Source organism: Thermoascus crustaceus (assembly GCF_041956765.1).
Source record: "Thermoascus crustaceus strain CBS 181.67 unplaced genomic scaffold VTN00scaffold_5, whole genome shotgun sequence".
NCBI lineage: Eukaryota > Fungi > Ascomycota > Eurotiomycetes > Eurotiales > Thermoascaceae > Thermoascus > Thermoascus crustaceus.
The window spans coordinates 185,968-212,412 of record NW_027192531.1 but is presented as its reverse complement, the minus strand read 5'-3'; the positions used below and the strand labels follow the sequence as shown (position 1 = coordinate 212,412).

Genomic DNA, 26,445 nt, shown 5'->3' with positions numbered 1-26,445 from the left:
TCCCCTGTGTGCCTTGTCTAATGTCCTTTTTTTCATCCCCACGATTCGACTAATTATTTAACAACGGATTGACGATCGATCGACTACGTTCCTTGATCGAGGACGGTACGAAAGAACGAGAGATACCCACCTCCATTTACCTGTACAGTTGTCTACAATACTACGGGAGTAATTGTGGGGTGCTGATTTGCACGGCTGATCAAGCCTTGGCGTTTGGATCGCGGCGGGGTACAGTCTTGAGATCTGCTTTACTCGGCTGAGAGAGTCTACTATACTACTGCCTATAAACACTGGCAAGAAAGACGCAAAAAAAAGCAAACCCGCTCGACCCTACCTACCTACCTCCCTAATCCTCAGAGCCTCTACCTGGACCATGCACCGCAATGCCCTCCTGGAAGCCATGACTGGTTGAGCGCCTCATGTTTTTTTTTCGGTCACTACCTACCTATCTACCTACCTAATCCCCTCTACGTGATATCGCGCATCTGAGACAAGCGGCGGAAATATCGATTCTATTCGGATCATAAAGCGTTACGGAGACCAAGGGATAGCCGCGGCATGGGGAGCACAGCGGAGACAATAACAGATGCCACTGGATGGCAACTCTATCTATCATTTGCATAAGCTTCTTTTACCTCTTCCTCTCCTCCACCTTCTTTTCCTCTTCCCTAGATGTCTGTCCTCTATCTCTTTTGTCTCTCCTACAGATCTGACAGTGTCCTTGCACCAACCTGTCTGTATGCTTAACCGTTTACATTACAAATAATGAAACAGCGTCATCTTGACGTCAAGTCCCTTCCCTCCAGTATATTTTCCGGTACTTTTAGTTTCTCTTCGAGAGGTGCCTAATCTATGAAACACAGTCTTATCCTGTGACCTTCAGGGAACCTATATAGATAGAAAAAAAAAAGAGATGCACTTGTCCATTGTCTAATTATTTCATTTCGCCACGGAATCATATAAGAGTATGGTTAGTACTTATCCAAGATATTACATTTTCTTCTGCTGTTTAATATTCAATGGAGAAAAAGCCAATTGTACTGTAGTTACTAATTGTTTCATTCCGTTTGCCGGTTGGGATCTGTCCAGCCATGGTAGGAGATACCTAGGTAAGTATGTCACGGTATGTAGACGAGTTAGTGTTATGTGAAGGGGAAAACAAAGGAGGCAGAACAAAATCATTGCTTTTTGTCCTTCACTTGCATCTAATGTAATGTTAATAAGATAGATATTTATTCAGAATTACATCCAGACAGACAACACCAATCCTCCCCTGCGACGCAGTTGTAATACGTACGGACTCTCATGACCTCGTATTTCTCTTTCACATCCCTCTACTCAATTAGTCCTCATCCCAGTTCGGGTTCTGGCCTGGTGGTTTCGGCCCGCCCGCCTGCCGTGCGACGATGATCTGGTCGACGCTCAGCACGGTGCGCGCGGCCTCCGAACCCAGGCGGATGGCCCACTGCTTCGAGGCCATCAGATCGAGGATACCTTCCTCCATCGCGTCCACGGTACCAGTGTTCGATTCACCGAAGAGGTCGACACCGGTGGTCCAGTAGGGTTCTTCCTCCTCCGAGCCTTCCTCTCCGGACTCTTCTTCGGACGCGGCTTGAGGACGGCGACGATGGTGTGCGGTATACAGACGGGACAGGACCTCGGTAGCGTCGAGACCGGCAGATTCGGCAAGAGTGCGCGGAATGACCTCGAAGGCCTCGGCGTACTTCCTGATAGCGTGCTGGGGAAGACCGGGGGTCTTGTCCGCGAAGGTGGAGATACGCTCAACGAGCTGGACTTCGGTGGCGCCCGCACCTGGGACAAGGCGAGGGTCCTTGGTGATAGCCTTGACGACGTTGACACCATCGTCAATGGCGCGCTCAACATCATCGAGATGGTTCTGGGTCGCGCCGCGCAGCACAATGGTGGCCGTGCGGGTGACGGCGCTGGGGTCCTCCTGGCGGAAGACGGTCACTCTGTCACCACCAATTTCAGTCGTCTCAACAACGTCCACAGTACCCATCTCGTCCGGCATGGGGGCACCGAGACGGGCGAGGGGCGTAGCGCCCACGACGCGGCAGAGCCGGCGGAGTTCGAATTTGGAGTGAATCTTAATGACGAGGATGTTGAAGCGGTTAAGGTAGTGGAGGGCCAGCTCGCCGACGGTGGCGCCAGCAACGATGACGCGGAGGCCTGAGTCGTACAGCTCCTTGATAGCTGCCTCGAGGCGCTCCTCCTCTCCCTTGGTGAAGTTAAGCATCTCCTGCGCGTTGTGCAGCAGGACGGTACCCTTGGTCTCGGTCTGAGAGATGTCGATTGGGCAGCTGAAGACACCGACCTTGGCCTTCTGGGCCTTCTTAACCTGTCCCTCTGGTTCCCTGCCAAAGACCATACCCTTCACGACTCGCGACTGTTCCAGACTACCACCCATGATCTTGACTACTCGGACATTATCCACGTTGAAGTTGACGGGGTTCTTGGGCAGGACCGCGAGGACAGCCTCTGCGACCAGGTTGGCAAGGATCTCTTCCGAACCGGACTGCTTGCTGGCGACGACGGTGCGGAGAGCCTTGCTGAGCTCCTCCTGTGAGCGAATATCCTTTAGACGGTCGACCTCAAGATCTATCCAACAATTCGATATCCGTCAGCAACCGCAGTCAACGTAGACCAGACGACCCCACATCCCGTAAAACTGAGCCCAGAAAACATACCCTCTAGACACTTCAACGCAAAGTTCTGCGCCTTCTCATAACCCTGCACGATATCACTGGTCTTCAGGCCCATCCGCAGCAGCTCCTCCGCCTTTTTAAGCAGCTCCCCCGCCAGGACGATCACCATGTTGGTAGCATCGCCCATCTCCGCCTCCTGCTGCTCGCTCGCCATGACGAGCAGCTTCGCGGCCGGGTGGACGACGTCCAGCTCGCGCAGGATGGTCGCTGCGTCGGACGTCAGGATCATCTTCTGCAGGTGGTTGATGACGATCTTGTTGCGGCCATACGGGCCCAGCGAGGTCTGGACGGTCTGCGAGATGGCCCGGCAGGCCTCGATGTTGCGGATGATGGCGCCATCTTCGGCATCGTGACTGGAATTTGCAGAAGAAAGAGCAAGTGTTAGCTTGGAAATCGTCCCCGACGGTTGTCTTGCAACGCTGGCTGGCTTGGATTTGAGATGTTGTGGCCTACCTCTGATAACCGGGCTTGAAGAGACCCGCCTGGGAGGGGTTGGGTATCGACAACGACATGGTCACAAACCGCTCCCGCCACTAGATGGAGAGAGGGTATTATCGAAGAGGAAAATGAGAGAACAGTGAGGCGTGACTGGGATGGCGACACGCTGCGTTCGAGCTGCTCGTCGGGGATTTTTTGGAGGAGCTCGAGATGTCCTGGCGGGCCGTTTGCGCTGTTTGCAACGCCCGTGGAGGGGTTAGGGCTTCTCCACAGAACGCCGTAGATGGTCAGAGACGAACTACATACCACTACTAGCTATCTACCTAAGCAGCAGATATGTTCCTACTCATTTACATGACTGTCTTATCGTGAAAATATGCTAACTAAATGTGATAATGCCCGAAACTCCAAATCCTCCGGCCCTACCATCCAAACGAAGTATAAGCTTCTCTAAATCCCGGCACTACGGAGACATCAGCAGCTGGACAATACGAAAGTACACGGTCAACTAGGATAAAACTCACTATATTTACCCGTCAAATAGCAGCCGCTATCCTCGTACGTCGCTTCAGCCTTCGGCAGCCTGGAGTTTATGTTAGATTATCAAGAACCCAGGACAAGTGCACAGACAATCATACCATTCGCGAATGGCCTCCATACGGTTATAGCTCTCCATGCAATGTCAGTTTTCCGGCACGGCAAAACCAAATCCGGATACGGTGTCTTCCTCAGGATGAGCTTACCGACGGGTGCGTCGACATGAACTGCGGCGGAGTGACCTTCTCCGCTTTCTGCATGCGACTCCAGCTGCAGTTTGGCGTTAATTTATGCGGTTACGAGGATTGTCAAAAGGATATGACAGCCATAAAGACAGACACAACTCTAACTTACAGTCTCACAGCAGCCTCGGGGTTGAAACAAGCCTTGGCCATCATCACTAGCAAATGCATGTCAGCAGCAAGATCGAACGGTCATAGCAAACAGTAAGAGCATACTCAGTCCAATATTGTCTGCCTCCGACTACAATGAAACAAATAAGGTCAGTAATGAAATTTCAGTAATTGATTTAACATCAGAGGATGAACAGACCTCCTGTGTCCTCGAGTTTGGCAGATTGTACATTAAATTGAGAAGGAGATGGGCCATCTGTCCTGAGACATCGAAGAGAAACGAGATGGCCCATACCAGCCCGATAGTTAGGAAACCGGTGCTCATCCGCTCGGCAGGGTGACGCGCGACGACGTGTGCGATCTCATGGCCCAGAACGGCCGCCAGACCGTCTTCATCCTGGCAGATAGGCATGATGCCGGTGAAGACGAAGACCTTGCCTCTAATGCGATAGAAGTTAGCACGAACTTCGGTTTTAAAACACCAACCTCGATCTCAAGAAGCATATACACATACCCCGGCAACACAAACGCATTCATCATCTTATCATCCTGAATAACATGCACTTTCCAATTCGCCCCCGCGATTGGCGCCTGCGGGATCAACCTCCTCAGGACCCGATCCACCATCAATGACAGCGGATGATGGTCAGGCAAGATTCGCCCGCGATACTCCCGGAGCACCTGGCGGTAGCTCTGCTCGCCCATCTTCAGTTCCTGCGCGACGGAGATACAGTTGAAGCGCCAACGGCCAGTCATCTATTATCCACATCCGTAGAGTTTGTCAGTCTCAGTGAAAACTGGATGAGGCAGAACAGAACAGAAACAGAAACAGAAAAACATGTACCATACATAGGATCTATGTAGGGGAGGAGGAAAGTCATACTTCTACAGTCTCCAAATTATACACATAAAACCCCCCAAACACGCCCACGGCGATGAGCAACCATCTCCGATAGCGCTCATCCCACTCCGGCCGCGGCCCTCCCCATCCTCCACCTGCGCCTGGCGGTTGAAACCGTCTGTATACATAATATCTAGGGCTCCGCGTGGCAGAGTGCGAGAAGTCTCGGCGCGAGATAGTTGATATTGAGATTGAGAACGGAGATCGGGCCCGTGGCCATGGCCATGTTGTATGCGATTGCGGCTGCCGCTGCGACCGCAGTCCAGCAGAGTTGAATGGCGTAGGACGACAGGATACACCCGGCGACCGTATACGCGACGAAATCGAAGACGCTATGTGAAAAGGAGAGGGAGAGGAGGAGGAAGAGGAGAGGAAAGCCCGCCCGGTGGTGTAGTAGACCTCGTTCGCAGTCGCGGCGGCGGCGGGGAGCGATGCGGATGCGGATACGGAGCGAGGCGCGAGCCCGCCGCGGAGAGGGAAGGAGAGGGAAGAAGCTAGCGACGAGCGCAGCATGGCCGCGGCGACTTGCACCGCAGTGCAATTGGTGAAACGGATCTGTATAAACTGTATATGGAATGTGATGCTCGGAGGCACGTCGCCGCGGGGAGTTTACTCGCGGCGGAGCAGCTGCGGAGCGCTGAGGTCACGATTACACTAATTACGGTATCGATACTGATAGGAGGGACATGTGATGTGGAAAAGGGGGCAGCGTCAGGAACTGCAGCTCCACACGGAGACATGACAAACTACAAAGACTCTGGGAGTTGAGAGCTCAAGAGACATTCGAATCATTATGTTTAACTTCGCGACGCAAGCCCAGTACCGCGGATTCAGGACCGCAATGTAAATATTTACGTCAAGTTCATCCAACTTAGTTCCGGACTGCGCAAGAAACTCCGCAAAAGAGCTTATCAGAGCACCTATAACAAGTATTCAAAAGAGAGGAGCCTTGTTGTTGCTTTTATGACCACTCGTTCTAGATCAGTTCCGATCTGTCTCCCGTTTTCGTCTCATTCATGCCCGTTTCCTGTCCGAGACCACATAGCACGCTCGCCTTATGCACAGTACATCTGTAGAGCACGCTATTCCAATAGCTGAGCAATGAAATTGAGACGCGGCTTGTTTTGGAAAATTTGAAACTGACATAGGTTCGTGACATCCAAAGTTTGAAGTGCGCTTAGCTCACTTCTAAGATTGCTTCCAGCAATGAACCGAAAACGAAAAAAAGGTAGCAAAAAAATATAAGAAATATTGACCAAAATATGCTGAAGCTATAAGCGACGCAGATATCAAGACGGATGTGGTAAATATGAGACAAAAAAAAATACGGAGACAAAACCGCGACTATCCAACAACATAGGTACAGCATACAGCATGTAGCTCCAACAAAACATGATATTCCCGAATAAAAAAGCATAAAATATCTGCCACTGTCCACTGAAAAAAACATGCACAGATATACAGACGTCCGCCCGAAAAAAAAGTAAAAATTGAAAATTGCATAGCACCACAGAGTGCAACGCAGAAACAGAATGGTATCATACAGAAACATATACACCTTGCCGACAGAAAAGAATATAAAAATTACACCCCACACAAGAAACGAAACAGCTGCGATATTGACCGGATGGAAGTGTCCTCAATAAGGAGGCCACTTCTATTCTTCAGTCAGCGCATCGTCACCAGTCTCGCGCCAATCCTTGGATCGTTCAGTTAATTTTTTCACTCCAGGCACTCTCTCCGCCCAGTGAGCCTCAGAAGGAGTTCTGAACGTGTAGGCACGCTGTGACGAGATAACACCGATTGCCTGCAAAACGGCTTTCCGGGAGTCACGCCCGAAAACAGCAGGATGGTTGATCCACTCCAGAGCGGCCTCCAGGTCAGCATCAAGCGCGTTCATAATCTGAGAGTCAACGGCAGCCACAGGGGTGATAGTTGGTGTTTCAGGCGCGCCCGACGACGACTGATTCTCGGTATAGTGGGAGGACCTGGGCGACGATGAGGTTGGCGTGTCTGCCGCGCTTCCTGAGTCACTATTCCCGGCAGGCTTCTGGGCACCAGGAGGAAGGGGCGGTAGGCCGCCCTTGCCCAGTCCCTTCAAAATACTGCGTGTCTCTGTCAGGAGATGCTGCGCACGATCATGCTGTCCACGAGAAACGAGAGTCAGAGCACGGGTCAGCATATCAGATGTGAGCAACTCCATGCGGCGTTGGACAATTGACGGGTGAGGGGGAATAGGTGGTGTGATCGGCCGCGTTTGGTTCTTGGACTTAGGATTGGGCGGAAGCATAGTGATGGCCAGGAGTGAAGGCCTAGGAGAGTGCGTCAAGTGCCCCTCACGGAGAATATCGCCATAGGTAAGATCCGCTTGTATCAACGGGACCTCTTCCACGCTGGGCACACGCTGGTCATCACCATCTGATCCACCACCCAGAGCTTCCAAGCCAGAGACCATACTCTCCCAAGGATCCTGCGGGACATGCTCTTGACTGGAATTGTCTGGTTGGATCACAAGCTGCACCAGCACATCTCGTTTGTCTCCAAACCTCAGATCGCCAAGGGCTGCCTCGGCATCCTTTCCAGTTGCACGTTTGGTGGTTTGAAGAGCACCACTGATCTTGACAAATTTCGCAGGTGATCCCTCTGGTAGACGGAGTTTCAATTTGACATTTTGATGCGACGTTGTCTGTAGCGAACCAAGACATCCCGCTACACACTCCCGCAGCATCATCCAGTCCTTCACGTAGGTGTAAGACGCCTTCGTGCGGGTAGAAAGCTCGATCATGGTGTCCGGCTTATGGGTCAACCCGAGACCAAACGAATGGATGCCGACCCTGGAAGTGAATGTTAGTAACTTGCACAAATCTCGCGAACACGGGATGGAAAGGATATACGCACTTAGCAGCTTCGGCCCGTGACACCACGAAGTCGACGCTTTCCGGATCCGACGTTGAAGAATCGCTGATCAACAGAATGGTAGAGATCGGGTTGCTGAATTTCCGTTGCATCAGAAGATCCATTGCGACATTGGCACCTTCAACGACATCTGCGCGCAAACTCTTCTGCCCAACAGGGCGGATCGAGTTTAGGATCTTGTTCCAACCATTCCAAGTCTTGGTGGTCATGCCAACAAGAGGTACCCCTCCTCCACTGGACCCGAAGGTCACCAGTCCCATGCGATCACGCGGGCCCAGGTTATGCACGAGGAATTTGAGGGCATCGCGTAGAAGTGTGATCTTAAGGCCCTGCATTGACGAAGATACCGGAATAACTACCACGAGGTCGAGTGGGACATGGAAGCTGACAGGAAGTGCATCCGTTGCAGGGGTCGTATAGTCAGTCAAGGCGGTGTTGTTGGACCTCGCTGCTCCATACGAAGACGTTGCTGAGGACTGCCTCTTCGTCTTGAGAGTTTGGTAGTCATCCTCGGTGCCCGAGGTATCCATATCATAGTCAGGAGTGCGGAAGTCGGGTTGATTGAGGTCCAGAAGTGCCCTTCGCCAGAGTTCCAGCTGGTTCCGGTTCTGGAAACGAAGATGGAAGCATGGCAGTTCGCTGACAGAGAGATTGAGGGTGAGGATCGGTTCATCTGTAGAAGATTATTAGCATGTTATGTTTCTAATTGACAGCATCACAACGGTCAATCGTTACCTGGAGAAGCCTCAACCTCTCTAAGATGCTTCTTGATAAGGATGGAGCCTTTCAGTGTGTATCGTATCTTGCGCTTCGGTTTGTGATCGTCAAAGTGATGGTCGTTGTGATGCTTCTTCTCCTTCACGCAAATGAGCATTTCAGCGAAGAGATAGCACTCCAGTTCCTGCCAGTTTTCGCGGTCTTTGCCCACATGAATTTTACCATGGAGGCGCAGTTTCCCGAATCTGTCAATGCGTCAGCGAGGCAAAAAGAGAAAATCGGCATCCAGAGCGATCATACCGCTGAAATTCGAGCCCGTGCCAATTATCCACACGCGTCCTCAACTCCTCCGTTGCCTCTTCCAGATTCTCCTGCGGTTCATATTGCATGGAACGCGACGACATCGACATCCCCATCGGAGACCTAACTGGACTGTATACGTCCTCCTGGGGCTGGGGCGCAACAGGTTGTGTTTGACGCAAGTCCTCCACATCTGGATGCCAGCTCCCCTCCGGAACTTCAACGGTAACAAGGCACGTAAGTGTTTGTTGTTGACGGGATCTGTTGAGAGTGGGAAACTCGCTTCGAACAGTCACAGTAGGAGCTGGAATAGGATTCTTTGTGGCGCCTGACCGAGGACTAAGGTCTGACTCCATAGCTTGCACATCGTAGTCATGTCTCCTCCCGGTGCTGTGATGCTGTCCATCAGCATATTCACCGGAGGACCCGGCACCACTGTCATTTCTGGAATGCTGCAGTCGAGAGCCAGCAGTCAATCTTTCCACCCTTTCACGCTGGACATTTGCCTCGCTATCACGCCTGCCGCTGTAAGGGTTATTACTGTCACGGTTACTGAAAGATCGCATAGTAGTGGCATCGTGACTCGGTTGCCGTCCTCGACTACTGGGCGGGTATTCCCAAGGTGTAGGAGTCGCGGGGCCACTACGTTGTGTTGCACTATCACTCACAGTGACCGAACGCACGATATTGCTCAGCTTCTCTGTTAGATCGTTAGCAAAGTCAGATCCATACGTAGCTCTCTGGATCTCCTACTCACCCAGATCCAGTACGTTCCCTCCCCTGCTGGTATCCAGCCCCAGCGGAGCATTGCATGATGGGCAGTACTGCGACTCGAACTCTTTGATGTACTCATAGAAGCATGCCTCATGCGACACATGACCGCAAGAGAACTGAAGCACTCTTTCTCCACGGAGGGTATGCTCCAGAGGCTCCTCGCACACGGCACATTCACTGCCAATGAATGTCCTTTCTCTCCTCGTCCTTGTGCGTTCGACCTCCATCATTCCTGCCCCCAATCTCCCTGATCTCGAGTTGAACGACGTCTGCGATCTGTTGGAGTGAATGGGGGAATTGAATGCGGACCCTTGCCTCTCCGACTGAGCTTTATGGCTTAAATTGGAGTTTGCGCGAGGCCGCGACCTAAACGAACCCGAGAGGCTACTATCAGGTCTGTCTGCAAGGGGTCGCAAGGAACGGAGGGATCTGAGAGTCGACTGGGAAGGGGAATCAGGGCGCGAGGTATGTGCCTGGGAAGACAGATCTGGATTCAGGACCGGTGGTTCATCAGCGATGCTCTGGAAGTTGGAAGGCGACGGTGACAATGAAGCAAGCAATCAATTAATCAATCAATCAGGCGGTTCAAGGACGGCGCTGTACACATTGAATCCCAACGACACTGTCATTGCTTCCGTCCCGTCAAAGGTGACATATGAGAACAGTCCAAGAAGCTTACCTGTATGCGACTTCTTCTTGGAGCGGCTGAAGAGGCCTAGCTCGGGCAGATGAAGGCCTGAGTCGTTCCGAGGCGTGGTATCAGGCTTAGGGGAGTGCCGATGTTTCCACATGAGCGTGGAGGGAACTGTCTTCCAGTCGGCTCGGAGGGGAAGGAGTCCAAGGAAAGGAACAAAGGGGAGACCAGCAGGTCACGGAGAACAAGAGGTGGTGATAGATGCTAGCGGCTACGGCAAGGACCAGCGGCGCCTGGAGATGGCAACTGAGGCAGCTCAGCCTGGAAGTCTGGAATATCATGACAGTCGTTACACCGGTGTATGTGCGAACGGGCGCCGGTTTCAAGGAGAAGATCATAGTCTGGTGCTAACGGGCCTAGTCCACTGGATACAAGCTGCTGGCGTGAGGGCGACGGTACAGAACCTCGTCAGCGGGAGTAGGTTTGGGCTCCACCGCCGGCCCTCCTGACTCTCTGGCGCACATGCTGACCCGGTCGCCGCGGCGCGCCACGGGCGTTGTCGACTCAGACGCTGCGCGGAGATGGGGCTGGCTGGCAGCTTTCCAGGGGTAAGATGCGAGCGTTGCGTCTGGCGAACCCTCAGCGTTGCCCTATACCGACTTCATCAGCGGAGATGCCACGAGCTCCTGGGACCTGGTCTGAATCCACTTCTGACGCTCATCGCCCTCCGGCTCGTCTGATCTGCCCAGGTGCACAAGCCACAGCATCATCCTCCGTCATAGGAGAGTCATCCGTAGACATGAATTGCCCGATCCATCATTGGATTCCCGCTGCAAGGATGAGCCTGCGCACAGAGCACAGAGATCTCTGTATGCGTGGACGACGGAGGACGGAGAATAACGTATGTCAGACTCACCTCCTTGCAAGCTGGAGACGCAGACCGGGATCCTTATGCAGCGCCGTTTCTGTCAAAAGAAGATCCCTGTACGGGGAAGACGGTGGACGAACCCTTGGATGCTGCGGCTGGCCGCATCCCACAACAGCCACTGGGTCGGCAGCGATGTTCACCAACAAGACACTCGGTGCCACAGGTGCCCCGTGTCGAAGACTCGGCAAGGCCCATCAATTGCATCCAGCTGAGTCTAGATGTTTCAAGGAAGGCATCTTAGCGATCTTAGCAACGACCGTAAAGCCCGAGAGGTTGGGAGGGCTGTTCTGGGGGACGTGTGAAGGCCGCGTGGGAGATGAGGCTTACTGTGTACAGACGAGCCCTGGGGTCCGCCTCGGGCAAAAGGCCTGCGAGCTGCGAGCTGCAACAGTTACGTACTACGCCGCATACTCTACAGCGAACAACTCCTCCATGCCACAGTACAACCACCACTGTGTTCCGCAGCAAGGACGGCAAAAGAGTAGCTACTGTACTCTGATAATGAACACACAGCAGTTCAGTTCAGAGTTCTCCGTCGCGGTCCGCAAGGCTGGCTCTCCAGAGGCTAGCACGGTGGATCCTCGAAGTTAGAAAGAAGTTAGCTGCGACAGGAGACAGCAGCCAGACCTTCGGTTGCTGAAAGGCTCAAGGCCCACCGTCTTGGTCGCCGTTCTCCACCCTGACTCCATGGGGCCCTAAGACCAGGAGCCGAGACTTGCCTCCTGGGGGATCCTAATGTCCATCCTCTTAGCGCTGGACGGGTTTTCGCCTCGGGAATTTTTCTTGTCTCGTATAACGGAGTCAAATATCTGATCGTCCAACAGCTGTTTCCGGTTAACTGATCCCGTTTCTTTGACATCCATATTTTTAAGTTATCCGGAAGCCGGGAGCGACGGGCGGGATTCGAGACCGCAAAAAGCTGCTGCTGCATCGAAGCGAAGATGCATTATTATTGCGCCCATATTCTGCGTAGGCGCTGTACATGCATGTTCTCGCGCTAAGTCGGACCAGCTTTGCAGAACGGAGTAATAATGACAGGAGTGGCGTAGCTCAAATAAAGCTTGCATAAATTAGTGGAAATGCGCATCTGAAAGTTTGGTCCCGTGAGAACTTCGAAAAAAAAATATCGATAGAGAGAAAAAAAAAAGCCAAGCCACAGGATTGAAGGCAAAGAAAAAGAGAAAAAAAGCTTCCAGCCTTCCCAGCCTCCAGATGGCGGTCCCGACAGAATGTCAAACACGAAAAGGATCATAGTGCGGGAGACTAATTGCAGCCGGTCAAAGTCAAAAAGACCCATCCAAAACGTTCGTGAATCATGTCAAGTACAGACAAGGTAAGGAGTTGTGCAGTACGGAATGTCTTCAAGCTTTGTAACCCGCGACGCGGGTCGGGGCAGCCAATTGCAGCTCTCTGTCTGTTGCAGTCCTCTCCCCGGTTGCCGAAGAAGAGACGTTGCGATCAAACGGCTGTCATAAAACCTTATTGTATGTACGGAGAGCAGGGAGTACCTACCAAGTAGGTAGGTAGCTATCACCTCCATCGCATGCATGCTTTTCGTTCTGCATCCTGATCATGTCGTGATATCCGCCTTCTCCGTACGCAGCACACTGGACAACCGGATTTTCGGATCCTTCCCCACTAAGCCCATCGAGCTACTGTATATATCTGCATGAAAATGGGTCGCAAATATCTGCGAGGGAGAACGCCATTTATTTTGGTGCCAAGATTAAGGGAGTTAGCGCGGCACCTCCGTATACTGTGTATATCCCTAGGATGGTCCACGTCCTCCGCTCCCCGATGATACTCTCGATTTCTTACTGTATGTGGAGGATAGCTTGTTTCACTGGGTGCATCCACACTCCAGGCGCACGAACTGCAGGTCTGCGTCACCATTGCCCCTGACAATGAGCGATGGGGTCCTTTTGTTTCCACTTTTCCTAGCGGACATCGCGATGATCGACTAAAACAATACGACGTGCTCTGTAAGGAGTAGTATATGCAATGTTGTTCTAGCGCCCGCAGTTTGCGGAGCGAATGCGAACTGCATATCTCCGAACTCCGTGCAGAACACAATAGTCTGCCATTCCACAGCAGGAAGAAACGTTCAATTGACTACTGTGTACTCCGTACAGAAAGGGGCAACTGAGAAAAGAAAATCAAGTACGCAAGGGCCGCTTTCTAGTTCATCCCACGATCTGTTCTGCATATCCAAGTGGAGATGCATTAATTGATGGAGCTGTTCCCGCAGAATAAGCCAAAGTAGCACCCGCGGCCTAAGGTGACCACTACTATAATCCACGTGGGAAAGCCATGGATATCCCCTATCGCAGATCGATCCTAAGCTGCCTAAGTCTAGCAAACCGATCGCGGTTCACATTCCACAACCTCACAAAGGTCTCCCACATCTACTTCTATCGATGTGACTTCGATATGCCTGTCTCTCAAAATCCAACCAGTTGCGCACGCTCCTGGGGTTGCATAGCGCGGGAAAGAAAGACGTCTGTCTACCCGACTTCCCGGAAAGCCACTGAAATGACACCATACGATGTTACACACCGCGATGCAGAGTAGGGCACGGCATATGCGAGCTAACACAGAACCTACGCGTGAATACCTCACGTCAAGTCCAAGAGGGAACAAACATGACAGGGGATAGCACAGCATAGATGTAGATCAGATAATTTCACGAACACCTATGGATAGATGGGATATCGAAAAAAAAAACCTGAGACAGTACCTAGTCCAGCACACTGGTAGTTCGATACGGGTGCGTCGGCCCTCTCAGCCTTAGCTAGCAGCCAAGCTGCCAGCTACCAACCGATTGCTCAAGTCTGTGACACGATGGCGAGTTAGCGTCGCTGTCATCTGCCGCTAGGCCCTGTGATGTCAATCTGAATCTCCGGTCTTTTTCTTCGCGTGGCGTTCGCGACAAGTTCCCTCATATGTATACAAAATTGATTGGATGAATAATCAATAGAGCCTGCCCCCTTGTGGCTTGGTACTTAGGCGTGCTCCACTAGGATTTCGTGACGAGATTAAACTACGAACCTTCCAACTTTTCCATGACTTGATGAAACCAGGGGTAAAAAGAAAAATGGCCAATTACTGTGTCCAGCAGGGGCATCTGATTAGAGCTTTCTCAGCACCATCTGTCACAGCTGTAGCCTGTGATGGATTAAAATGGTCACAGGTTAAAGCAGCTGCAGAATGTACTGTACATGCCCTCGGGCGTCATGTCATCTTACTCAGCTGGAACCTAGAATTTGGGAACGCCCCGATGGGAATGCAATTATTCAGCCTCAGACTGTCACACCTTTCAAACAACCTTCGCTATGCTCTAACTAACTTAGAATTAGTTACTTAGTAATCATCCACCGTTCTTAAAAAAAAACAAAAAAAATTAAATCACCTCTCTCCTTACTGATCTCCAATTTTTCAAGACCCCCCTCCATAACTCCTTACTCTCCGTAGGAGGGAATCACATCATACCGCGTAGAATATCCCACGTCTCCACAGCACAAATAAAGCATTGACCATGCATAAATCGCATGCATAAAGTAATATCTCCGTATGGGTCCGGACTATATGGCTCAGTTTCCACCTTACGGTACCATCAGGACTTCAGGCATCTACCAGGACCCTCTCGGTTTCTCCACAAGACAGATTTTCTCTCCCTCAGACCCTGAGCGGCAGCTAGAAAGGGGCAAAAAATACAAGAGATCATAGATCTTGAGTCCACGGCATGCCATGGACCGCGGTTGCCGACATCTTGAGCAATTGACTCCACTGCCAAGTAAGGGTCCAAGATAATAATATGTACCTGCAGTTCCCATGTGGAGTTTGCTAGGTAATATAGGTATATGTATTTCTGTGCATATATCATCAAAAGACCAATCTAAGCTTCCTAAATTCTTGGCGACTCCCACCAGTGTCGTCATGATTTTAATGTCATTGGGCCTAATTTTGATAAATAAAAAGCTTTAATTAAAGCTCGGCGCAGTATTCGGGAGACCTTCCCTTCCAAGTCCCGAATACCCCGCATGTCTCTATAAATCTATTTACTTAATGTGGAGCTGTAACTCGAGCTAGCATCTACCTATAGTCTTTAATACATATACCTATTATTTTTCTCTATGATACCATGGGTAAGGTGTTGTCTGAGCTCAATTGACATGGGAATCGGTACTAATTTCCCCGTAGAGTACAGTATCCATGGATCCGAAGCCCTAACGTAGCACCGTATGGAAATAAAAACAAAACTATCAAGACTCAATAGCTCAAGCATCTAATCTAAGATCTCAATGGTTAATGGGAAATGAAGTAAGGAGGTTGTATGTACCTATGGATGATGTCTGCGCGAGTTTCTTCTTTGGTTAAAGCGGGATCGCATGCAATCAATCAACCTCATCCCGCCCCGCCGGCCCCCACCACCCCTCCACACAAAAAATAAATAGTACGATCTGTCTATCGACAAACTATTGATCTTTGACAATTTCATGCAGAATTCCAGTTTTGGGGTCTTCCGCGCTAATATCGAATCTATCGATAATCGGGATATTTTTTTATTTTAATAACAATAGCGCATCGAATGTTCCGTGGTACTGGTTCTTTCTTTTCCGTGTTACTTTGAAGCTGGAAAATGTGTACCATGTACACTGTATTAGATGATCAGGCTATCTATAGAATATCTCATCTAATCCTACTATGTAGAGACCCATTGCTTATGCAGGTAAGCAGGCAGTGTCGACGCAAGGCGTACCGTGCGCAGACAGGAAAACCGGGGAAATCGCCACAAGCTGCATGATTGCTTGTCCAATATCATCCATCACTCTTGTGGACCCTTTTTTGGTGCATGCGTATGCACGTAAGACGTAAGCTTAGTACAGTACCTAAGAAAAGAACCTTAGAAATCAATAATACGGTGTATTCTTATTTGATGCAATGCAAGAATTCTTTTCTAATTCTAGAAAAGCCGTGTAGCAACTTGAAGAAATATACCTCTCAATTCACGGTGCTTAAGTAAATGGGGGTGACCACACTATTGATTCCCGTTCCATGGGTCCCAAATCAATAATACTTCCCGAATACCAAAACACGCGCGGTAATAGTTCGTGTCAATCGTAGACGGTTCAAAGCGTGATGCCTTAACCGTTCAGAGTCCCCAAACCTAGGTACTTGTGTGTGTATAGTCGGATCTCCGTAATCAGATCTACTATCCGATACTAACAAGTTGGTGTACCGCCGCTTCCGTGCGGAGAAGGGCTCACGGATTGGAAGCGGGCGGATATGATATGCATCCAAGCGCCTACCACCTGCTAATGCGCACGTAAGATCGAGTATATTGGTGCTATTGCATGTGTGATTACTGTGAATGCCAAGAAGCTTGAGCCAACGCCCATCCGGCTGCACAGATGGAGCCAAGGATAGACAATAAGAATTCTCCGTCTGGGCACGGAAGTACTATACTATGCAAAGATCAACAGTGGCAGGTAGGCGTACATAGCAGAGAAGACGATAATGGGAAGACACATATAATCGAGGCTTCCTAAGTCACCATCCTAGTTACTTGCAGCGAATTGATGGCTCAACATGTGCGCTGTCTACTGCGGTAGACCCCGGCAGGATAGATTTTGATGCCGCCTTAAACGTTGCCCATTAAATGGTCACGGTAGATATCGATTGAGGCAGCAACCAAGATCCATCTTCCCAATCTGCGTGCAAAAGCCAGGGTTCAGCGGTAGATTGTCCTCTGTGCCACGGTTCTTCACAAACTTTTCAAAGAGGCAGATCAACACAGCCAAGAAGAGTTTGCCTTCCAGTAGTTCCCGATCAGAACTGGGGTTCAGAGTCCAGGATCCAGGGAAGACATCACTGCGGTCGATTCGCTAGCCCCTCTCTGCCCCTCGTGGGTCTCATTTGAACTCAGAAAATATCTCGAACGTGGATACGATTTAAATCCACCATGAACTCTCTGGAGGGTTCAGATTCAATAGTCTGGAGATGATGGCGATGTAAAATATGGAGACCTTCGATCTAATAGGCCGGTTCTGTTCATCCAGGGGCCAGAGCCAAATGATGGAGGCGGGGACGATGAGAAAATGATGAATGGAGATGTTGTCTTGGCGGTCCACGGATCTCGTGCTTTTTACAAAGTTTAACGGCAGCACGTGCGCCAGTCATCGCTCGCCGCTCGAGATCCACGCTCATTGTTGTCCGCAACGCGATTTTTCACCGCTATTGAAGATTTAAACCGATATTGCTCATCCCTGTACCTTGGCAAAGATGACGCTCTTGACCATGGATAGAACGTTGCATTTATCGTGATGTCTGATTGGCCGGGATAAGGGTTGTATGCCAGGCGCTACAGGTTGTAGACTGGACCCGACCCTGTTGATCACCCACCTTTCGTAGGGCAGGCAGACTTTGGTCTACTAACCGGAAGGTTATCTTTTAACATTTCCAAGATTTTGCATTTTCCTTAGGTCCCGCGTTAACCTTTCCAGAAATTCAAGCACGCCCCATTCACCTGAGGAGCCATTGGCCCCATTCGACATATCAGGGTCTTTTAGTTCGGAACTCAAGTCAAAGAATTTCAGGGTTCCGATACATTCTGATAGCCTCTAACTGAATCCGTTAGTACTACTACCATGCTCGTGAACAACTGAACTGTATTCTTCTATCGCCAAAAAGCTAGGCATGCGGCCAGAATGGTGCTCGGACATATGTTCTTAAGGGTTTGAATAAAATTCTTTTCGATGTGCTGCCTTTTCTTTCCTGAAGTTTTCTTGGCGTCTGTCGCTTTTGCTATGTCTCTGGACAAATGACGTTGCAGAATCAACAGTATGCTGGAAATAAGATCCTGCTGCTCCGACTCTTCTACGCCTTGGTTGACTTCATCAGCCCCTTATCAGCGCTTATCGCTATTTATCGGTGGCTATCAGCTCCACGAATTTGAAATTAACGACTATCTTCAGGGTAGTGTCGCATCGATGTAACAAAATAACGTTAGTTACAGACCCAGTCACCAGGATAGAAAAAGGTGGATAATAATCCATATCTCCAAGGGTCCTCTTGGACCCCGGCTTTAGTCTGGATGATCGTATGGCAAGGAACAGGTTAGTTGTAATGGTGCTACCTTCGAAGCAACAGAGTGATCTAGTTCAGACTATAATGGCTCGCATTTTTTTTTGGCAAAGGGCGAAACTTGGCCCCAGCGGTGTGGGAGGTGAAGAGGACCGACCCATCAATTATTCCCCACCGATATTGCACACATGAGACCGTCGTGCGAGTGCTCTGTGTGTAGGCTTAGAAGTTATCAGGGCTCCCCAAGACCTCTCTTGGCTGCGAGCAAGACGGGTCCATGTTAGTTACCCCGGTGGAGGGAACTAGGTAGCAAAGGGGATTGAGATCAGTTGGGTTGTCAGTTATCTATACGTCAAAGTATTGACTTCAGGTAAATTTATTGACATTTTTGCACTGACATCTGCATTCTGGGTGTCGTCAATAAACGAGTGCCTTTTGACCAACGAATATAATCACTACCTACCTACCTGCAAACATCAGAAGAATACGTGCTTATAAGCGAAGAATGTTTACAATGATGCAAGTTGTCTGGAAAGAACGGACTGACACTAGATGTGCTTTCGTATTTACGATTTCCGAGGCTATATCATATCTACCTAGTACTGGATATCCAACTATATTGACCAGACAGAACACTTTGAACCACAAACTACGGTTTATCATGTCTATTTAAACTTCCAAGGTCTGTGTCTGAAGCTAGGGTCTACGCCTGGCTTAGCAGGAATGGTGTCAAGCAAGAAGTATATGATACTGGTATTGTGACGGCGCTCAGTCATAGAATTATTAGCTAAAACTATGGTAGCTTGTCATACAGAATCGAAAGCATGAGGGGAAAGAAAGGAAAGAATTCGCAGGGCTTCGTGTAACGTGATATATATAGGCAAGTAGGACCGGCAGTATCCCAGACACAGAGGAATGCTCAACACCGCCTACCTTACCGCCTAGGTGTCTGCCGCGCCGTCACAGGTATCAAAGATAGTCGTTGCTAGCCTTTGTCAGTTTTGACCTCGTCGCTTTCTGCTTGAAGGCCAGCAAATCTCCTTGTTAATTCCAATGGAATCAGGGTATTTCTGAATCATACTTGTTGCTTTGTGAGAAATCTACTATAGTGCGCTCAGTGGGTACGCCAACAATGGGAACAAGAACGGATGGGGTCCGGCAGATCCCTCCGACATAAACACCATTGGTGATTTCTCTGACAGCGACATACGAACTCCTGGTGCTATCGTTGGCGTCCCAGTCTGTGGGTCTGAGGAGGCCTTTGTTATTGTGATCTAGTTGAGAGTGACGGCTACAGCAAGAACTACCTCCCTGGTGACTAGAGCACCCCAGGTATCATCGTCCGGTGACCCCGAACTTCTTAAGTGCCTCATATTCTCATATATATAAGCTATTATCTCGTAGTATCAGGCATTACCCAGACTTACTATTACTATTATTCCGATAGAAGAACTCAACTTCCTCGCACAAATCCACGGGCCCAACAGTCCGCGACGCCAATATATCGCTGTACCTATATAGCTTATAAGATATTGTATATTGTCAGCCGAATATTACCACTATACCCTAGTGGTATGCCAAGAGACCTATCAGCCTAGTCAGCACACGCCGATTCGGACCTGCAAAGGGTTATAATCCCTGCAATAAAGGGATCATACTGTCTATACCCGAGACTGCCTATTTTCCTTTATTATATCCTTTCATATTTAATGAAAGGTCTCGGGATCATTAAACAAAGAAGTATTCGGAAGGTCTTAACCCCTAAGTCCATGAGAATAAATAGTGGTCAGATAGTTAGGTAGATTCGAATAATCAGAGCTTTCATCATCATACCTTCGGATTACGAGGTTCGCGCAGTCTGACATATATGTATACTTTCCAAATATGTGCATAGAGTTTTGCAAGTTTACAAGAAATAAACCTCGTTAATATTGAAATCGGTTGAAAAGCCACACTATTATTACCGTGACTATTGGTTGTCATGTTCAAACCCTATTGCTCCTCAACTGTACAGTTAGTAGTTTGCCAAAAAAATTTCATTGCCCAGGTCCCCTGTCTCACATAGAAGCTTTGGAAGATTGCTATTTTATACCTATGTGATTTTTTTGGAGATATTTGAAGGTACCCAGACACTATGACATGTAACAGACCTTACGTGAAGTCAGTTCAGATCACACAGTAGTGTATAAAAGCAGCAGGCCGGGTAGGTGACTTAGGCAGGAGACCCTGCGTAGTATAAGTTTTGGCAACCTACCACTGTACGGGCAATACGTCGCAGGTGTGAGAGCTAATAGATGAAAATAAGTACTGCACTGACTGATTGCTTCTGATCTTTGTGGAAGCAGGATCTGATGTGCCCCGTGCTAGTGCCATTCTGGTGATACAAGTCCCCGGTGTACGATGGTTAAATCACAAACTTGTATGATATTACTAGGATAGTATATTGTTGAACAAAAAAGGCAACGCTACCAGTCTGTCTCTCAGGATTGGTACCTTACAATTCAACATATATACCTTATAGATTGCGCTCATCAACCAGATAGCTACCTAACTAACCGGTCCATACACGCTGGCCGAACTTGTAAATACAGGGAGCACGTATTATAGAGTATAGTGTCGGCCGGAATACCAATTCAATTAAAATGCAACCGTACAGTTTCGGGGTCCATGGCAAGAGTTATACCTCGGATCGGACGCACAGTTCACCGCACCTTCCAATTCAAGATGTACTGCGTACTCCACTCCAGAGATTAGGAGAAAAAGAAGACGGATGACTGATAATAACGATCTACACCACACTGCATGCTTCGAAAGGACTGTCTCCAACAATAACCCAATCCTAAAAGTGTATTGAGTAGCATACCCGCGAACCGGGACAAAGCCGATGAGGAACCGGAGTAGGTCTTAGCCGATCCCGACTCGGCCGACAACGGTAAATCACGATCGATGCCTCAGGTTCGAAATTAGAGGATGAGGTTGGAATATGGTCGGTTTAATTAATTCATCAGCGTAAGCTGCTCTAGGCAATGGCATAGAAATGTCTTCGGGTAGAAGGTACGATTCGAGTTGGGTAGACATCTATGTTTTGATATTTGCTGCTGTACAATTGATCTGATAACTCTCGGATCCATCTGTAGCCGGATATTAAGCACCTACAAGCTCTTGTAATGGCTGATGCTAATACTTTGAATATATGAAGATATGGACACCGTGAATGGACAGTCGATCTCTTTCAACATGATGGGATCCCACCCCGGACTCGCTAACAGGCAGCGAAAAGCCATAGTAGCCAAGAGCATTTTTAACGGACGGAGTAAATAGTGTGACGTCACCGGAAACCGTAATAATAAGAGAAGAGACAGCTTCTTTAGGGAATGTAGTCAACAACACTGTCCATGAACTTCTCGTCAATACCAACGTCACACGGTGATTCCATAGCACATACACTGGCGATAAGCCAAGGAGATTTTCACATTAAAGCTCATTTCCTGCAGAGATGAAGATTAATGACTGGTAATTTGTAATCTGGATAGACCTTAGAAACTCAAATCCAGTCCGGAAAACTCTTATGTCTTGATAACAGAATAGAAAACAGATGAAAAATTATGCTCTCTTGGCAGGTTCAAAAGCGTCATTCCTGAGGAATAACCATACAGCAGCACTACCAATAATAGACACCATATCCAATGACTCAGAAAGAGTGACAACTCTAAGTGGAAAGAAGAGATAAAATTGAGATCTAGACCATGCACCGAGTCCCACACCATGTCGGGACAGATCGGGATATTTCCTGAGAGTCTAGATAACGCCGTGAGACGTCAAGACTGAGGAATAATAGAAGACGCACAAGATCGAGTATTCCGGCCGGCATACCGAGTGATTTCGTATAGCAACGGGCGTTGTGGAGGACATGAGATGACGGTGCACACGAGGCCAAGAGGGGTGCGGTGACAACAAACTTCGCAGTGTGCTGTGGAGGCGGAGCGTGTGGTGGATTTGCATACGGGGTACTCCGTACTCCGTCTCCGTACACCGGGATCCGTTCCGGGAAGGGAGCTTAGCTAAGCCGCGCTGGCTGCCGATACCCGACTGGGGAAGTCCTGTATTCCCAACATCTCGCGGGCTGAACGAGAATCTCCATCTCATCTTTGCTCCCGTCCTTCGTCCCCTGGCAATTGGGTTTCGCTCCCTGCCCGCCATGTTTTCGCGATCGTTGTTCGCGCGTCACGCTGCGCCTCTGAGGCGCCAGGCCTTTGCTCCGCTGGCTCGCCGCTCGGTGACTACTGATGCGGCGTCGTCGCATGCTGAGGATATCCCACAGGTTTGTTGACCTTTGACTCACCTTTGCGCGGGTGTGAAGAGTCCAGCCTGACACATGTACCCCGTCTTTAGGAAGATGACAAGCCTTTCCAGGTCAGGCTCTCTGATGAGAGCTTCGAGACCTACATGCTCGACCCCCCACCATATACCCTGACCACCACAAAGAAGGAGCTCAAGCAGATGTACCATGACATGGTGTCGATAAGGTATTACTTTATCACATATTATTCTCCGGCTGTATCTGACTAGCCTTTACTTCTAGACGCATGGAGATGGCCGCCGATCGTCTGTACAAGGAAAAGAAGATCCGCGGTTTCTGCCATCTGTCGGTTGGTCAGGAGGCAGTTGCTGTTGGTATCGAGCACGCGATCACCAGGGAGGATAAGTTGATTACTGCCTACCGTTGCCACGGTTTTGCTTTGATGCGCGGTGGTACTGTCAAGTCGATCATTGGAGAGCTTCTTGGCCGCCGTGAGGGTATCGCCTACGGCAAGGGAGGATCGATGCACATGTTCGCACCGAACTTCTTCGGTGGTAACGGTATCGTCGGTGCCCAGGTCCCAGTGGGTGCCGGTCTGGCCTTCGCGCAGCAGTACAATGGCGAGAAGACGACCACCATCGCCCTGTACGGTGATGGTGCTTCGAACCAGGGTCAGGTCTTCGAGGCCTTCAACATGGCCAAGCTTTGGAACCTCCCTGTCATCTTCGGTTGTGAGAGTACGGCACTCCCGTTCCTGGATTATTCCACTTGACACAGCAGCTAACTCGTGATACTGTTTAGACAACAAGTACGGTATGGGTACCTCCGCCGCACGATCCTCCGCCTTGACCGACTACTACAAGCGTGGTCAGTACATCCCTGGTCTGAAGGTGAACGGTATGGATGTTCTCGCCATCAAGGCCGCCGTCCAGTACGGCAGAGAGTACACTGTCGCCGAAAGGGGCCCTCTGGTCTACGAGTACGTCACCTACCGTTACGGTGGTCACTCCATGTCCGACCCTGGTACCACGTACCGTAGCCGTGAGGAGATCCAGCGTATGCGCAGCACCCAAGACCCCATCGCCGGTCTCAAGCAGAAGCTTCTTGACTGGAACGTCGTCACCGAGGAGGAGCTCAAGGCTATCGACAAGGACGCCCGCAACTACGTTGACGCGGAGGTTGCCGAGGCCGAGAAGATGGACGTCCCTGACCCCACCCCCCGCATCCTGTTCGAGGACATCTACGTTCGTGGCAGCGAGCCTCTCTGGATGAGGGGTCGCACTGTTGACGAGACCTTCTACTACTAGACTCTGCCTGTGGGATGAGTGGACGGATAAACCGGGGATTCCAAGCACATGGGAGTTGTGAAGAACGCGTCTTTTCTCGAAAATGCATATGCCTGCTTTCTGTAATTTAGCCAATGATCTCTTCTTGTAGGTTACCCACGTCTGCCTCCATCAGAGAGATTAATGCATCTAAACTAAGCAACGTTGTTACGTTTTTATTCCCGTTTTAATTAGTTGGTAGTCATCACGTTGCATCCAAACACCTACAATTGACTGTACGCACTTATACTATTCTTCCAGAGAGGTCTCTGAGTTACAACTACGCTGAGAGCCAATGCGAAGGCTTCTCCACCGACATGCTGGCAGTAGCAGATCGCTGGTGGGACTCCGCCTGGGAACCAGATCATAATGTGCCCCCTGCAGCTGTCAGGTATTGGCCACTGCGTAGGGCTGTTAGTGGCTGATCATGGTCCCCGACATGCCTAGCCAGTAGACAAGCCCTTGGGCCCGTTGAGCGTAAGAAAACCATAGCATCCTACTGCTCCACAGAAACCAAGTATTCTAGGCTTCATGTATGCTTGTCATCAGCCTTGTATAGAGACATATTGGTTCTAGTATCATAAACCCCACCAATCCCGCAGTCTACCAGTTCATAAGGACTATTTCTAGAGTTCTAGTTACCTAATTCTTGTGATATACTCGTTTGCCACGAGAGCCAGCTTTAAGGATGTGTATTTAGATCTTGTATCTTTCTCTTTTCTTTGCCCATGCAATGTCTTCTTGTTGATTCACCCCTGTAAGTAGTAGTGGCAGTTTAGTCCAAATTTCACTGTCTGTTCGTAATATCTGAAAACAAGCCATCGACGACTCGCCACCTCGTTCGACTTGGAGGGATGAGTAGTAGCATTCACAGTTTATCTGCCAGAAAGAGTGCGAATTCAAATACCAAGGCCCCGCTCTGCACATATGGATCCCAGTGATAGCCTTAAACTATTTACTTCATCAGCCGTTCTGTCGGTCTTTCTATTTGAGATTTGACGTTCTATCGTTACATACGGAGTAGGTGTCTGCCATCCTGTTTGCCTACCTAGCGACAATCATTCTGTTTCTAGAGATTTTGTCAACCGAACGTCATATATCTAGATAAAATTTGACTCGAAGTTCAGGCATCATCTACAAACTACGGTGTAATGTCAAAGGTAAAAGAATGCTGCATTTTATACGTTTTCTTCCCGGATATATCTTTTCTTTGTTTTTAATCGCCTGGCGAGTGGAAGCTCCCAATTTCATTACCTTGACAAGAAAGATATCCCCAAAACGACCCAGTGAATTGTCCCAGAATCTACATACCACCTTCAAGGTTAGGTATATTAACTACCCCATCCCGCATCCGCTCATAAACGGAGCTAAAAATTAGGTGAATGATAAAGACCCCACCCACATAAGGGACAGGCCCACTAAAGATAAACTATAAGACAAACCCTCGAAACATCCACTCCCGTGCTCCACCAGCTCCACCAGCGTCGTTAGTTCCGATATCTTTTATCGGACGGGCCATAGCTAGCCCAGTGCAGGCCACACCAAGTCCTCCTCAAACATTAACATGCCTGTGGAGGTGGACGAAGATGTCTGGTGAAACTCGATAGAGCTTGGGTTCTCAAGGTACTTTGGGATCCGGAAGCATATAGAGAGTTAGTGTTGTACTAGCGCCGCCACCGGGCGTCTACCGATTCACTTTGATCTGATATAGGGATTATCGGATTGAATGCCTCAAAGACATCCGAGAGAAGGGATTTCTGATTACAGATGCTGATAATCAGAACATTGACAGAATTCTGGCAGCGTATCGTTCTGGGGAACTGAAAGTGCGGCATGGATATGTCTCCTTCTGGTACAAGGGGGGTCATGAAACGCGGTTGTGGCCGAATGATGTCAACTTTGAGGAGGTCCTTCCATAGTGGGAGAGCGAGCATGGAGAGGGTAGGCATTGGGTTGAATATGTATGTCGGGTTTTATCTTTAATTTTGTTATGCATCATTTACTTTTGATGTTGAGTGCTTCCATAAAGTGCAGCTATGAATTATACTTTGCTAATAAGATATATCTAGGTCTCACAACCCATCCCTCAATAATGTCTTAGTATCTGAGTTGCTTCAACCCAAAAACTTTCTTAAGATATTGTTAAGAGAGCATAAGTACTCCGCTTATATAATTTGTATATTATTTCTCAAAAGTGTCAGCACCCATGTCCAGTCCCCTCTGAAGGAACTCGATGAGGATGACCTCCACCCTCTCACAGCTTCCGATGACGAGTCAATCCCAGATAGGTCTCCTCTTTCTTGTTCGGATCGAGACCTTCCTTCCAAGATCATCGTTTCCCTCCAACCTACTCCTCCTCCTCAGAACCAAGTTGACCGTGGTTATTTGTGGAAGAAGCGTCGATTTGGCCCTTTGTTATATATTCCTGAATCTGTTCTACATGCTACAAAACCCGAAACTTCCAGGGAAATTCCATACCGACTATAGACCCTTGACGAAGTTGACAATACAAA

The 26,445-nt window shown here is 49.4% G+C and overlaps 6 protein-coding genes across 6 annotated transcripts; 3 read left to right on the top strand and 3 right to left on the bottom strand.

The window, feature by feature from the left end:
* Positions 1-1,342: 1,342 nt before the first annotated feature.
* On the bottom strand, positions 1,343-3,238 carry VTN00DRAFT_7659 (uncharacterized protein; the record flags this gene model as incomplete). Its single annotated transcript, XM_069434426.1, has 3 exons — positions 1,343-2,619; positions 2,709-3,079; positions 3,180-3,238. The coding sequence occupies 3 exons, from the start codon at positions 3,236-3,238 to the stop codon at positions 1,343-1,345; spliced, it is 1,707 nt and encodes a 568-aa protein (XP_069285925.1).
* Positions 3,239-3,586: 348 nt separating this feature from the next.
* VTN00DRAFT_7658 (uncharacterized protein) lies at positions 3,587-5,468 on the bottom strand (the record flags this gene model as incomplete). Its single annotated transcript, XM_069434425.1, has 9 exons — positions 3,587-3,627; positions 3,689-3,747; positions 3,803-3,834; positions 3,908-3,971; positions 4,056-4,101; positions 4,160-4,184; positions 4,254-4,494; positions 4,569-4,810; positions 4,938-5,468. 9 exons carry the CDS (start codon positions 5,466-5,468, stop codon positions 3,587-3,589), a joined length of 1,281 nt encoding a protein of 426 aa, XP_069285924.1.
* Positions 5,469-6,612: 1,144 nt separating this feature from the next.
* On the bottom strand, positions 6,613-10,453 carry VTN00DRAFT_7657 (uncharacterized protein; the record flags this gene model as incomplete). Its single annotated transcript, XM_069434424.1, has 6 exons — positions 6,613-7,789; positions 7,854-8,544; positions 8,607-8,833; positions 8,889-9,588; positions 9,646-10,149; positions 10,342-10,453. The coding sequence occupies 6 exons, from the start codon at positions 10,451-10,453 to the stop codon at positions 6,613-6,615; spliced, it is 3,411 nt and encodes a 1,136-aa protein (XP_069285923.1).
* Positions 10,454-11,356: 903 nt separating this feature from the next.
* On the top strand, positions 11,357-11,815 carry VTN00DRAFT_7656 (uncharacterized protein; the record flags this gene model as incomplete). Its single annotated transcript, XM_069434423.1, has 1 exon — positions 11,357-11,815. One exon carries the CDS (start codon positions 11,357-11,359, stop codon positions 11,813-11,815), a length of 459 nt encoding a protein of 152 aa, XP_069285922.1.
* Positions 11,816-19,360: 7,545 nt separating this feature from the next.
* On the top strand, positions 19,361-19,585 carry VTN00DRAFT_7655 (uncharacterized protein; the record flags this gene model as incomplete). The annotated part of the gene is made up of 2 exons (XM_069434422.1): positions 19,361-19,371; positions 19,426-19,585. 2 exons carry the CDS (start codon positions 19,361-19,363, stop codon positions 19,583-19,585), a joined length of 171 nt encoding a protein of 56 aa, XP_069285921.1.
* Positions 19,586-22,505: 2,920 nt separating this feature from the next.
* VTN00DRAFT_7654 (uncharacterized protein) lies at positions 22,506-23,914 on the top strand (the record flags this gene model as incomplete). Its single annotated transcript, XM_069434421.1, has 4 exons — positions 22,506-22,628; positions 22,700-22,833; positions 22,890-23,344; positions 23,409-23,914. The coding sequence occupies 4 exons, from the start codon at positions 22,506-22,508 to the stop codon at positions 23,912-23,914; spliced, it is 1,218 nt and encodes a 405-aa protein (XP_069285920.1).
* Between the last annotated feature and the right edge of the window lie 2,531 nt (positions 23,915-26,445).